General features: G+C 43.6%; 1 protein-coding gene across 2 annotated transcripts in view; it reads left to right on the top strand.

Moving 5' to 3' along the window:
* The first annotated feature begins 625 nt into the window (after positions 1-625).
* Positions 626-12778, top strand: part of cnot10 (CCR4-NOT transcription complex, subunit 10) — a 33252-nt gene continuing 21099 nt past the window's right edge. Inside the window, exons 1-6 of one of the 2 annotated variants that reach the window (XM_052022862.1) lie at positions 626-732; positions 1557-1654; positions 3423-3584; positions 4473-4623; positions 7748-7890; positions 11280-11354. In XM_052022862.1, the coding sequence (XP_051878822.1) occupies positions 699-732; positions 1557-1654; positions 3423-3584; positions 4473-4623; positions 7748-7890; positions 11280-11354 (663 nt within the window). In that variant the 5' untranslated portion in view covers positions 626-698. Of the gene's footprint in view, positions 733-1556; positions 1655-3422; positions 3585-4472; positions 4624-7744; positions 7891-11279; positions 11355-12778 lie in introns of both variants that reach the window. The other variant, XM_052022861.1, reaches the window with a different exon arrangement.

Here is a 12778-nt window from a genome sequence, read left to right as displayed (position 1 = left end):
TCCCTCACTGTTCCTCCACGTTGAACAACATTCAGAAAGAAGTATTGAGAATAGCTGGGTGGGGACTTCACTGTCCATCACAAAGAGTGGCTTGGAAGTCCTTGTACTGATTGAGCTGGAGGTCATGTTTGCAGACTGGGCCTGCAGCAGGTAGTGGATGAACCAACGTGAGGAAAAAGCTACGATTTTCTCCTCACCACCCCCCAGTGACGGATGCATCTGCCCAGGACAGCACTGGTAGAAGTGATCATTGCACCGTCCCTGTGGGATGGTCTCACAACTAGGCACCGTGAGGTGTGGTGGACCATCAGCAGCGTCTGGCGATCATCGGGCTGCAGTGGGCGACCACACGACCATCACTCGTGGGGGCGGGGCTTTGTGGATGGAGCGCGGCTGTAGGCGGAGCCGAGGGCGGGGCGTTGTCCGTGGGGCGGAGCTTGGTGGACGGGGCGGGACAGTGGGCGGGGCCGGACAGTGGGAGGGGCGGGGCCGGGCAGTGGGCGGGGCGGGGCCGGGCAGTGGGCGGGGCGGGGAAGGGGCGGGGCAGGACTATGGGCGGGGCGTTGTGTGTGGGGGCGGGGCCGTGGTCGATTCTATTTTGAGCCGCTATTTGATGCGCAGCAGCTGGAAGGAAGTGACGTTAATTTGATGTGTCTGCCCGCTGATTGGTGGAGAGTAACCTGCCGTTTGCGACGGTGATGGCGGAACCTGCGTTGGCGGCGGGGACCGGGGGTGAGGTCGGGGGGACCGGGCGGCGGAGGGACCGGGGGTGAGGTCGGAGGGACCGGGGGTGAGGTCGGGGGGACCGGGACGGGGGGACCGGGGGTGAGGTCGGGGGGACCGGGACGGGGGGACCGGGGGTGAGGTCGGGGGGACCGGGACGGGGGGACCGGGGGTGAGGTCGGGGGACTGGGTGGTGGGGATTGGGGGAACTGGAGAAGGTGTTGGATCTGGGATTGGGGGTGAGGTCAGAAGGACCCGAGGAGGGGAGGTGAGGTTGGGACCGGGGAGGAGGTGGGTGGGGGGCATGGACTGGGGCCGGGGCTTCCGATTCTCCACATTGCTGGCACCACAACCCCCCCCCCTCTTCCCCCCCCCCCCCCAAGTGCATCACCCTCCGCCTCCTCTCTCCTCCCCTCCCCACCCGCCTCCTTGCCCGGATCGGACGCTACCTTTGGTTCCGTTTCCCAGTTTTGTGCGGAGCAGAGCCACACACTACCGCTATGTTCTTCCAACTGTTCCGTGACGCTGCTTTCCCATGGTTTTTGTTGTAATTGCCTGTTTGTCATCCTTGCCTTAATCTTTCCCAAAAGCCACACGACAACGATTTTCTGAATGCCTGTGTTAACTGTTTCCCTGTGGACCATATCTGTGACCCCATAGAATTTGTAAGCTGATTCCCAAAGGAAATGCTTTAATTGTTTTTGTGAAGTTTTCTAGTAGTTTAACTGTACAGTATCTGTTAAATTTCCAAAGAAATCATTAACGAATGTGTAGAAACCTCCCGTGGAGTGTCACCAGAGTAGATCTGTTCAATAATTGCTTTTGTGTTGTAGATCAGGGGACTGATGTGAAAACGGAGAACAATTCTCTGTCACCAGGAGTTGCCGACCATGAAAAGGAGCTTGCAAACAATGCTTATCAAGCTTACGTAGTAAGTGTTGCCTTGTTGGGAGTAACGGAGAAATGTGGAGCTGCTATTACAATCGTACCTGTAGCATTTTATTCACATTTTAACTTGCATGTTTAGTCTTTCTCATTTGATGATCCTTGTGCTAAAACAGAAGCGGCTGCATACTCAACAGGTCAGGCAGCATCTGTGGAGGGACAAGTGGAGTTGTTGTTTCAGTTCAACAACCCTTCATCAGAGCTTAACCTGCTGATTATCCCCAACATTTTCTGTTTTCATTTCGGATTTCCAGCATCTTTTTGTTTTCCATTATTGCTGCCTTGTGGGTTGCTGTTACTACTTCTGTCTGCTGTACACGTTTAAATACCATTTGCTGTAAAAGATTTTTTGTGACATGAAGAAAATAACATGATACAATTGTGCTCTTAAGCATAGAAAATCCAATATGTCATCTGCTAAGTGCGCTCCCATTCTGAAAAGTGGAAAAATGTCAAAGGATTATACAGCTCAGAAACAGGCCCTACTTGCTCATGCCGACCAATGTGTCCTCCTGAGCTAGTCCCATTTGCCTACATCTGGCTTGCATCCCTCTAACCCTTTCCTATCCATGTACCGTCCAAATGTCTTTTAAACATTAATTGCACCACTTCCTCTGGCAGTTTGTTCCATATACTCAACATCTTCTGTGTGGGGGGAGGAAAGTCCTGCCTCTTGGGTTCCCTTTGACTATCCAGTTTATCAATGTCCTTCACGATTTCATAAACCTCTTTAAGGTCACCTTTCAGCCTCCTTTGCTCCAGGGAAAACAGTCCCAGCCTTTCTTTGTAGTTCAAGTTCTCCGAGAGCAGAGGATCCTTCACGAAAAGCAGTGATTGAAATGAATTGTTGATGGGCCATTACCACAAGTTCTTCAGATCTCTGATTTATTTGCCTGATACAAAGCATATAAACATGGACGTGTGAAGCTCCTTAAAATAGCTGTAAGGATCAGGAGCATCTTACTAACTCTTCCCCAGTCCAGAGAATTTCCTGTGTAATTAATGCCATTCATTGCAATATAACGTTGCTGCAGGCAGAAGCTATAGAAGTGGAGTTCTCACTTGTTGTAATGAAGTGCAGTGTGACTGTATAATTACTGTCTATTTCATATTGACAGTATATGTGTAAATATTTAGTTTATGGAAAGCTAATGAAAAGTGTGGCTTTTGCAGTTTGAAACATGACAGTACTGTAAGAGGGCAGCACAAAGATATGGCTAGTAGAGTGGCTCCAGTGACATGGGTTCATTCCTGACCTCCAGTTCTGTCTGTGTGGAGTTTGCACATTCTCCCTGTGACCCATGTGGATTTCCTCTGGGTGTTCCAGTTTCCTCCCACATCCCAAAGAACGTGCAAATTGGTAGGTTAATTGGATTAAGTTGCTCCTGGTGTGTAGATGAGTGGTAGAATATTGGGGGAATTGATGGGAATGTAGGGAAGATGAAATGGATTAGGGGAGGATCAGTGGAAAGAAATGGGTGCTTGATGGTCAGCATGGACTTGGTGGGCTGAAGAGCCCGTGTTGTGCTGTATCAATGAAACTGTTTGTTGTGGGAATGAATTCTGCATTGCAGGCCATTTCCTAGCTCTCTTAGATGTTTTGTTCTCTCTAAACTCTGCTTGCCTACTCCCACTCCGTCACTGACTGTTTTTATTGATCCTCAGTACTGTAGAATGTTATGAAATTCTGAAAGATAATTTGCTGCAAATCGTGGTTGCCTTTATATGCACCCTTATGTATTTCTTTATTTCAGTCAGGGCAGTTTGACACTTGCCTCCAGTACCTGGGTCATCTGCAAGAACTAAACAAAGATGATTACAAAATATCCCTGAATAAAGCAGTGGTGGAGTTCTATAAAAATGGGCAGACTTTGACTGACACCTTGAGGCAGACACTCAACTTGCTGAAAAATCAGGTAGGTACCCAGAGCTACAAACATTGTCTCTGATGTTTCCTCATTTTAAAATGTTAAAGTGCATTCTGAGTCAGTTCCTGTAACACTTTCTCCAGAAACAGGAGTTTGTTCAGATTCTTATTTCATCATACATTGCAAATGTATCTAATGCGTGATCTACCTGTCTTTTTTATTATCCTTATTATTTTGGTTAATAAATAATTAAACTTGACCTATTGCCAATTGTCATTTGTAGAAAAGAGTCCCATACTACTTCCACACTTGGTGTAGAAGTGTTTCTGAAAGGCCTGACACTTTTTTTTAGACTCCGTCTGCCAGTTCTGGGCTCCCCAAACACATCCTATCTACACTATTAGTTCTCCTAAATATCTGGAAAACTTTCTTCAAATTAAAGGGAATACAGCCCCAGTTTGTAAAATCTCTCCTCGTAGCTTTATCCTTGGGGCTCAAGGTATCATTCTGTTAATCTACACCTCATTACCTCCAAGGCTAGTATTTCTTTCCTGTCCACTGTCCCATTGTTTTCTGGTCCTGGCCATTCTCTTTGCAGTGCCGTTATTGGCTTCTTTGCTGGTATTTCATTAATGTTAATTTTGATGAGTCCCATCCCTGATTCAGTGCTTGTTTCCTTCAGAAGTCGAGCATACTATTCTTATTTTCCACTGTGAACATTGCTGCAATGATTGTAGACGTGGGCAAGCTGTGAGGTTGGGAAAGAATTGAGGCCAAGGTGGAAAAAGTCACCAGTTGAAGGAGGGCAGGTTGAGGGTGTGGTGGTGGGAAAGTAGAGAGGACTCTCAGTATGTCAATAACATCTTTCTCAGGAACAAGTTGGACTTCAGAGAATAAATGCTCAATTGATTCCTGCAAACCGTTTGATTGTTTTAGGTCCATTCCACAGTGGAAGAAATGGATGGATTGGACGACGTTGAGAACAGTATGCTGTATTACAATCAAGCAATCATTCTTTACCACCTGCGGCAGTACACTGAAGCTATATCCATCGGGGAGAAACTTTACCAATTCATTGAGCCCTTTGGTAGGTGTGCCTCCTTCCACTCTTTTTTTAAAATGTTTGTGTTCTAGTAAATTGCTCACTTCTGTTGCTCTAATCATGGTGTAAATAACCCTGTATCTGGCTGATTAATGCAAGGTCAAATTAGTTTTAAAAACTTGACCAGTGTGCTGATGAAACATTTAGATTGTAGAGGTTCTGTACAAGCCACCATCATTTCAATGTCCAAGAAATATCCCACAATCCCCCTAAAGCTTTTTTGCAGATGGTATCAGCGTGTTACTTAAATCAGTGCAGGGTACCACTGCCGCTGTCTCTGCCAAATCCACTGGTAGGATAAATGAACTAATGTCGTCATCATTTCCCTGGCTAATGTCCCCAGTGTGGAAGCTCTAATTACAACTGACCGGTTCCAATATTGGACCATGTTGTGCTTGTGGCTAACACCAGAATTCTGGAATGGGCACCCTACTGTGTGCTCCATCGTGATACGAGGGCAGAGCTTCCTTGAAAGAACACAATGTTCCCACTGACTGCTGGGGTTCCACTGGCCCAAGGCAACTCAAACTGAGGAAGGAGCATTTGGGACAGCTCTGGTCCCTTCAAGAGCATGTGGAAGTCCCGAGAGGGTAGCAGAGGGACTGTACCACCTCCCAAACTACTTGCCCACCCTGGGTAGCAGAGGGACTGTACCACCTCCCAAACTACTTGCCCACCCTGGCCCATCAAATGCCTCCTGCTCCACCTTAGCAGAGTCTGTCACCTCAGAACCTACAGAATTAGAGTAGAATGAAGTCATCTTCAACCCCGAATAGGTGTCAAAGAATTCGGTGGATCGGAGTAGGAGAATATCAGACTGTTATTTATGGAAACACTTTCTATGCATTCACCATTTCTGCTTTAAGTTACTAATTCTAAACTGACCTCTCATATTACAGCTTGTGATTTTCAAACTCCTTTTTCTCAAATTCGGTAACTATTCAACAATATTGACATCTATCTTGCTGGTACCCTTTAGAATCTTGGGTAGGTTTGTCCTGGTGTCCCTTCCTGTTTAGAACAGTTCCAGTTTCTCAGGGATTTGTTCTCACCTCTCAGGTGAATGGCTCTTTAGGAGGACTTTTCCAATAATCCATTCATAATATGACCACATTCCTACACTCTGTGCTTGATGGATCCCAATCAGATCTTCACAAACCCTCTATTACTTGTGTAACCTACTTGCTGTTTCTACAGACCATGCTTTCATGGTCGCTAATCATCAATTACTCCCTCCCCCACCCATGCTGCTGTAACTGTGTGCAGTAACTGCATTTAGCTTGCATTATCCCTTTATAATTGTTTCCCAATCACACAGTTTGGATTTTCCCTCATTAATTCTCTCTACTGTAGTTCTCCCCCTGATAGGCTACTCATGGCTCTTATCAAAGATACTATTGATGTCCTTTGTGATTGTGCTGAATCTTTCCCTCTGTCTGCAGACTTTGATGTGATTGACAACAGAACATCCTCCAATGCTGCTATTCTCGCTTGTTTCCCTATATCCAGTTGTAGCCACAGAATTGGCTCCAATCACTTCTCTTAATGTGCACACACTGCTCTCCTCCTCAGTCCCCCTTCCTCTGCTGCCCTTGGCAGGGTCATCTGAAAACCCAGCACCAGTTGCCACAGGTACTCTCACAACAACCCAGTTCTACCTCAGCACCATTTCTCTTGACCCTTCCACTACTTTTTAAATTGGCTGACTCCCTGTCTCACATCCAGTACCAAATAAGCAGAAATTTCTTTCAGCAAATTTTTGAGTACGCTGTAGCCAAGTTGTTACTGTTCTTGGCAGTATTCATTGCTTCCCAAGCCTACCGATCAAATGATTCCAGTATGTGTGCAATCCCCTCAGTGGTGTTTGAGTGTGTTCAGAGAAAGGTTCAAGAAAGAGGGTGGGGTTAGGGGGAAGAAATTCCATCCTCGAATTTAATATGAAGAAAATTCTTGAAAGCTGTCATCTCATGTGGAGCTATAAGTAAATGGGGAGCAGACAGTGCCATATGCTGGTGTTTCAGTAAGCCTGACCTACAATCTTTATGGAGCAGTCAGTAAATTTACATTGGGAGCTGTAACCAGAAATTATCGATTAGAGTTGATCTGAAGTAACATTGTTACCTCTGGTAGTTAACCTAGAGCCCAATACACCTTGTGTCTGTCACTAAAACCTAGATTGAGCATGGAGGATCTGAAGACACTGCGTGTTTGTTTGAAGTAGCAACATTTTTAGTAACGTGTTTTGGGTCAGTAGCCCTTTATCAGAATTCTCTCTTTGGACTTGAGGTGCTTAGTACTTTGCTCACTAAAATAAATCTGAATATGCTTCTTAATGTACTTGCGTTGCCAGTAGTCTGGTGCAACCCTGGTGTTATGAAGTAGCCGGGTGCTTAGTGATGACGGCCTGATTCACAACACCAGCTGCAGCACCTTACTATAATAACAATGGTTGCACACAGACTCACGATTCCTTGATAATTGATCTTGCAGTCACCTTCACAAATATGAATGGGGAAAAAAAAGTATTATTAAATGTAACAAGAAAAGGCATCTACTAATTTCATGTACCTGAATTGTGGGCCCTGTTTTGAATCTTTAGCCTTTATCATTGCTAATCAAATTCCCTGTTTATCTACAAATTCCCTGTTTCTCTATCAACAAAGGCAACCAAACAGAATGTGGCACTGCAAGAAGGCAAAAAAGGATTACATTTTGGCCAAACTAACCTGTCAGATCATCCACAGATTTCTAACTTGAGAATTATCCCCCAGACATAATATTGCATAAATTAAGGTAATGGGTGGGAAGTTCAAGGGAGATGTCATAGGGAGGTTTTTCACCCAGAGAGTGGTTGGTGCATGGAATGCGCTGCCTGGGGTGGTGGTGGAGGCTGATACGTTGGTCAGGTTCAAGAGATTGTTAGATAAGCATATGGAGGAATTTAAAATAGAGGGATATGTGGGAGGAAGGGATTAGATAGTCTTAGGTGTGGTTAGAACGTCGGCACAACATGGTGGGCCGAAGAGCCTGTATTGTGCTGTATTTTTCTATGGTTCTATGATTCTATGGCTTATTTTTGTTTTTTTTTCTGTGCCCAATCTTTAAGCAGAAGAGAAATTTGCCCAGGCGCTGTGTTTCTTGCTCGTTGACCTTTATCTATTGACGTATCAGCCTGAGAAAGCGTTGCTGCTGCTTGCAGTCCTGGAGAAAATGATCTCACAAGGAAACAACAAAAATGGCAAGTCCAGTGAGGTCAGTATATCTGAGCTGTTTGGAATTTGACTAAGACTTCCTGAAGGGAGGTGAACAGTAAGATTTAATGAGCCGGACAGAGTGAAGTGGGGCTGTTGACATAAAATATAAGAAACGGGAGCAGGAGTCAAAGTCAATTCCTCAATGCTCCACCATTCACTGTGAATATGGAGAATTCTCTACATTGTACAGTTCCTCAGCTGACCCCTTAGTGTTTGGAAAAACTACTAATTGCACCCTTGAGTATACTCACTTGCTGAGTGTCCAAAGACCTCTGATATTGGGACTTCTAAACAGCCAAGGCCCTCTGAGAAAAGAAATCTCTCCACCGTTCAGACTAAATGATTGATGCCTTGTTTGACAGGGTGACTCCTGTTGAGAGCACAATCTAGATTGGTGTTTGACTTCAGTGAGGAGTTGTCTGTTTGAATCAGATATTAAATGAAGTTGAATCATTTGACAAAGCTGCTGGACAGTGGGAAAACTGATTCATTTAGCACGGCTTGAGTGGGGGTGCAATGACTTGATGCCAAAATTGTGAAAGTGGTGGCATTGAGGCCATGAAATAATTTTGTCATCTGGATAAAGACATCTGTGCTGTGATGAGAGACGGTGTGTGTTCCACTTTAATTCCACTGTCACTTTGGGGTTTGTCTTCACTGTTTACGTCTTGGCATAGGTGTGGTTTATTTGGTTAAAATGACTTTTAATCTCTGAACCTATTTTACTGATTTCAAGGCTGTCAGTTTAGATTTTGAGTAGTTTGAGTCTTCAATCTAATTTTTTAATACTCATCCATGGGATGTGAGCATGAATGAGATGGTCAGCTTTTATTGACTGCCCTTGAGAAAAAGGGGTTGAGCCATTGCCATTCATGAGAACATAAGAAACAGAAGTAGGAGTAGGACATTTGGCTCCCTGAGTCTGCTCTGTCATTCAGTAAAATCACGGCTGATCTTTCAACAGTGCCACTTTCTCACGCTTCTCTCATCTTGCATCACTTAGTCCAAAAACCCATCTACCTCTGCATTGAAGATGCTCATTAATTGACCCTCTGGAACTCTAAGAAATTCTGTCTCGTCTCAGTCCTGAAGGATTGACTACTTATTTTGAGACTGTGATCCCCAGTTCTTGATGTTTCTCCTGGCTGTGGTATCTTTCCTGCATCCACTCTAGTTCCATAAAGAATTTTGCATGTTTTTGTGAGATTACACATATATTAGCCTCGCATGCAGCTTGCATATCATTGCATGGAGATCCTCCTCCATAAAATTTGGATTTTCCTCCCCGATTGTCAGATTGTCCATAATATAATAATTCAAAAAAATCTTTTTCATTAATTGCATTATTTAAAAAAGAAGCAAACTTGAATGAACGTTCCCCATAAATATCAACAGAGTGTTATCACTGACCTTTGGCACACCCCACTCAGTCCAATGGACACCAACGTCTAATAGAGGGGAAACTAGGGAGGTGAAGCATTATCTGGAGTGAGAGTCTGCGTAAGCCATGGAACTCTACTTCAGGAAGTGGATGCAAGGAACTACTTTGAAAACCTTCCAGTTTGAGGAGAAATATTTACATGTAGTGGTGCGCCGTCAGGAAGCTGAGTGCAAGACTGGAACATAACTTGAATGTTAAATCTATTGTTTGGTTGTACCTTTTCTCCATAAGCAACCCTCCAACTTGTCCTCTCCCACAGTCAAAACTCTACTGCTCATTTCCAAGGTGGCAAGCTTACCAGTCTCTGTGCATGCTGGGTCCTGACCCAGCTGTACCACCCAGGCAGCATTTCCCGTGCTCTAACAATTCCGATTTCTTGTGCATTCCTGAATGTCTTCACTCTGTCATTGGTGGTTGTGCTGTCAGCTGTCCAGACTCTTAATTTGCTGCTTAAAACCTGCATCTTTGATCAAGCTTTTGATTATCTGCCCTTGTATTTCTGTGATCTTGTGTCATTTTTGTTTGATATTGGAATTGATTTATTATTGTCATGTACCAAGATACAGTGAAAAACTTAGTTTTGCATGCCATCCATACAGATAATTTCAAAACATAAATACCTCTATGTAGTACAAGGGAAAAGCAATAACAGAATGCAGAATATAGTGTTATGTTAGAGTTGCAGTTCAGGTAGACAGCAAAGTGCAAGGGGCATGACGAGGTAGATTGTAAGGTCAAGAGTTCATCTTTAACGTACACTAGTTCTGTCAAGAGTCTTATAACAGTGGGATAGAAGCTGTCCTTGAATCTGGTGGTGTATATTTTCAAGCTTTTGAATCTTCTGCCTGATGGAAGGGGGGAGAAGAGAGAATGTCTGAGATGGGAGTGGTCTTTGATTATGCTGGCTGCTTTCCTGATGCAGTGGGAAGTGTAGATGCAGCCCATGGAGGGGCGGCTGGCTTTTGTGATGGACTGAGCTCTCTGCAATTTCTGGTGGTCTTAAGCAGAGCAGTTTCCATACCAAACTGTGATGCATCCAGTTAGGATGTTTTCTATGATATCACTTGTAGTACTTTGTTAAACTGCCATATATCTTTTTTAATTCTTGGATCTCCCCGATGAAGATCTTGGACATGTGCACCTCTGTGATCCCAGGGTTCCACTCTGATAACAGCTGTACATGTGATCACAAGCTATATACAGAGGGTTTTCGTGGTTCTTTGTGGCTTCCCCATCATTTAATTAGTTAAGGTATAAAAGTAACTTGGAAGGAAAAAGACCTGAAGTGGACAATCAGAAAATCAGTAAGATTTTATTAGCAAAATAGTGTTCAGAGTGGATATACCTTAAAGATTTTCTTCGCATCTTACGTGGTTGATTTCATAGAGTTATACAGCTTGGAAACAGGTCCTTTGGTCCAACTCGTCCATGCTGACCAAGATGCCTTCCTGAGCTAGTTTCATGTACCTGCATTGGGCCCATATCCCTCTAAACATTTCCTATCCATGAACCTGTCCAAATCATCTTTATAATAAATCACTGCTCAGTGATGGATTTGAACAAGACATTGTGTATATTTGCAAAATTGTTTCACCAACCATGTAAATGTGGACCAGATTGGGGGAAACACCAGAATATAAGGAATGTATTCTGATATTCGTTGCTGTTAGCAGAAATGTATTAAGCGTTAGAAAAGCAAAAAGCAGCCAAGGTTAAAAAAAAATCTGTAATAAAAACAGAATGCTAGAAATACTCAGCCCTTCCTCGTGCCAGGTCATTGACCTGAAACGTTAACTCTGTCTATCTCTACAGATGCTGCCTGACCTGCTAAGTATTTCCAGCATTCTCTTTTTATATTTTTAATTAAATCTGAACTGCAAAGTGTGTTCATTGCAGTACACAGCAATACAAAATTTGCTAAAGTCACTTCTTACTGTTGTACAAAGGCTTGCAAAGATGCCACCAATCAGAAGGTTGATGCCGGAGTTATGGTGGAGGCTGCAAAGTCTAAAATTCATCAGGTATGTGAATGATTTATTTTCAGTGGGTCTTCCTTTTGTTCAAGTACAGGTGGTGTGTGGTGAGGGATTGGACAGGATTTATAAAGTGCTCAAAGCTGAAGGGTTTTGATATAGTAAATGAGGCAAAACTGTTAACAATGGCAGAAGAGTGGGTAATGAAGCACACTGATTTAAAATGACGGATGTAAGAACCAAAGTTGTTTTAATTTTCTTGTAAGCTCTGTTTGAAATGCTGGTGGAAGCAGTTTCAACAATAAGCCTCAAAGGAGAATTGATCAAAACTTAAAGGAAATGAAGGCAGAGCCATGGGGACTGTAGTTAAAAAGGGATTCATGGATTGCTGATTCAGGTATGATGGGCTGAATGGCCTCCCTTGCTGTAAAGTGATAATTGGTTTATTATCCTCACATGTACTGAGATACAGTGAAAAGCTTTTGTTTGCATGCCATCCAGATTATTTCAAAACATAATTACATTGAGGTTTTACAAAGGGAAAAGCAATAATGAAATGCAGAGAAAGTGCACTGCAGGTAAACAAAGTGCAAGGGCTATGACGAGGCAGATTGTGAAGAAGAGTTCATCTTTAGCATATGAGGTCCATTCAAGGGTCTGATGTCAGTGGAATGGAAGCTGTCCTTGAGCCTAGTGTTACATGTTCTCAAGCTTTTATATCTTCTGTCTGATGGGAGGGGGGAGAACAGAGTGACTGGGGTGAGAGAGATCCTTGATTATGTTGGCTGCTTTCCCAAGACGACAGGAACTGTTGATGGAGTCAGCGGAGAGGAGGCTGGTTTGCGTGATAGACTGGGCTGCTTTCACAAGTCTGCAATTTCTTGAGGTTATGGGCAGAACAGTTGCCATACCAACTGGATAGGATGGTTTCAATGGTGCATATATAAAAATTGGCAACGCTCATTGGGGGCATGCTAAATTTCCTTTGCCTTCTGAGGAAGTAGAGGTGTTGGTGTGTTTTCTTGACCATAGCATCCGCGTAGCTGGATCAGGACAAATTGTTGGTGATATTTACACCATATAATTAGTATTAGTATAATCATCATTGGGTTAGAATCAAAAATAGGCCCAACCTGGTTAGAAAATGGACTGTGAAACTGGAACTTGTCTTGTATTTATCTTGGTCATTGATGGGGGAAAATGTGGTACAAATGCAATGTGTGTGCTTACCAGACATGGGTGTGTTTATCTTGTGCTTGCAATTTTCTATCTTTCCCCCAATCAAAAGTAAAAGGCTATTGTTGTAATTTGATAAGAGGAGCGTGAGAGGTTGACCCAATGCAATCTTTTTAAACACTCCAAGATGGTCTGAAACAGAACAAATGTATATCATTTCCAATGGTCACACTTTACGATGGCCTTTTTAATGGTGTATGTGTTTTTCTTTCTACATCTCCATTTTTTTTCTTTTT

The sequence above is a fragment of the Pristis pectinata genome, chromosome 9, assembly GCF_009764475.1.
Source record: "Pristis pectinata isolate sPriPec2 chromosome 9, sPriPec2.1.pri, whole genome shotgun sequence".
NCBI classification, from domain to species: domain Eukaryota; kingdom Metazoa; phylum Chordata; class Chondrichthyes; order Rhinopristiformes; family Pristidae; genus Pristis; species Pristis pectinata.
This window is presented reverse-complemented; position numbering and strand designations above follow the sequence as displayed.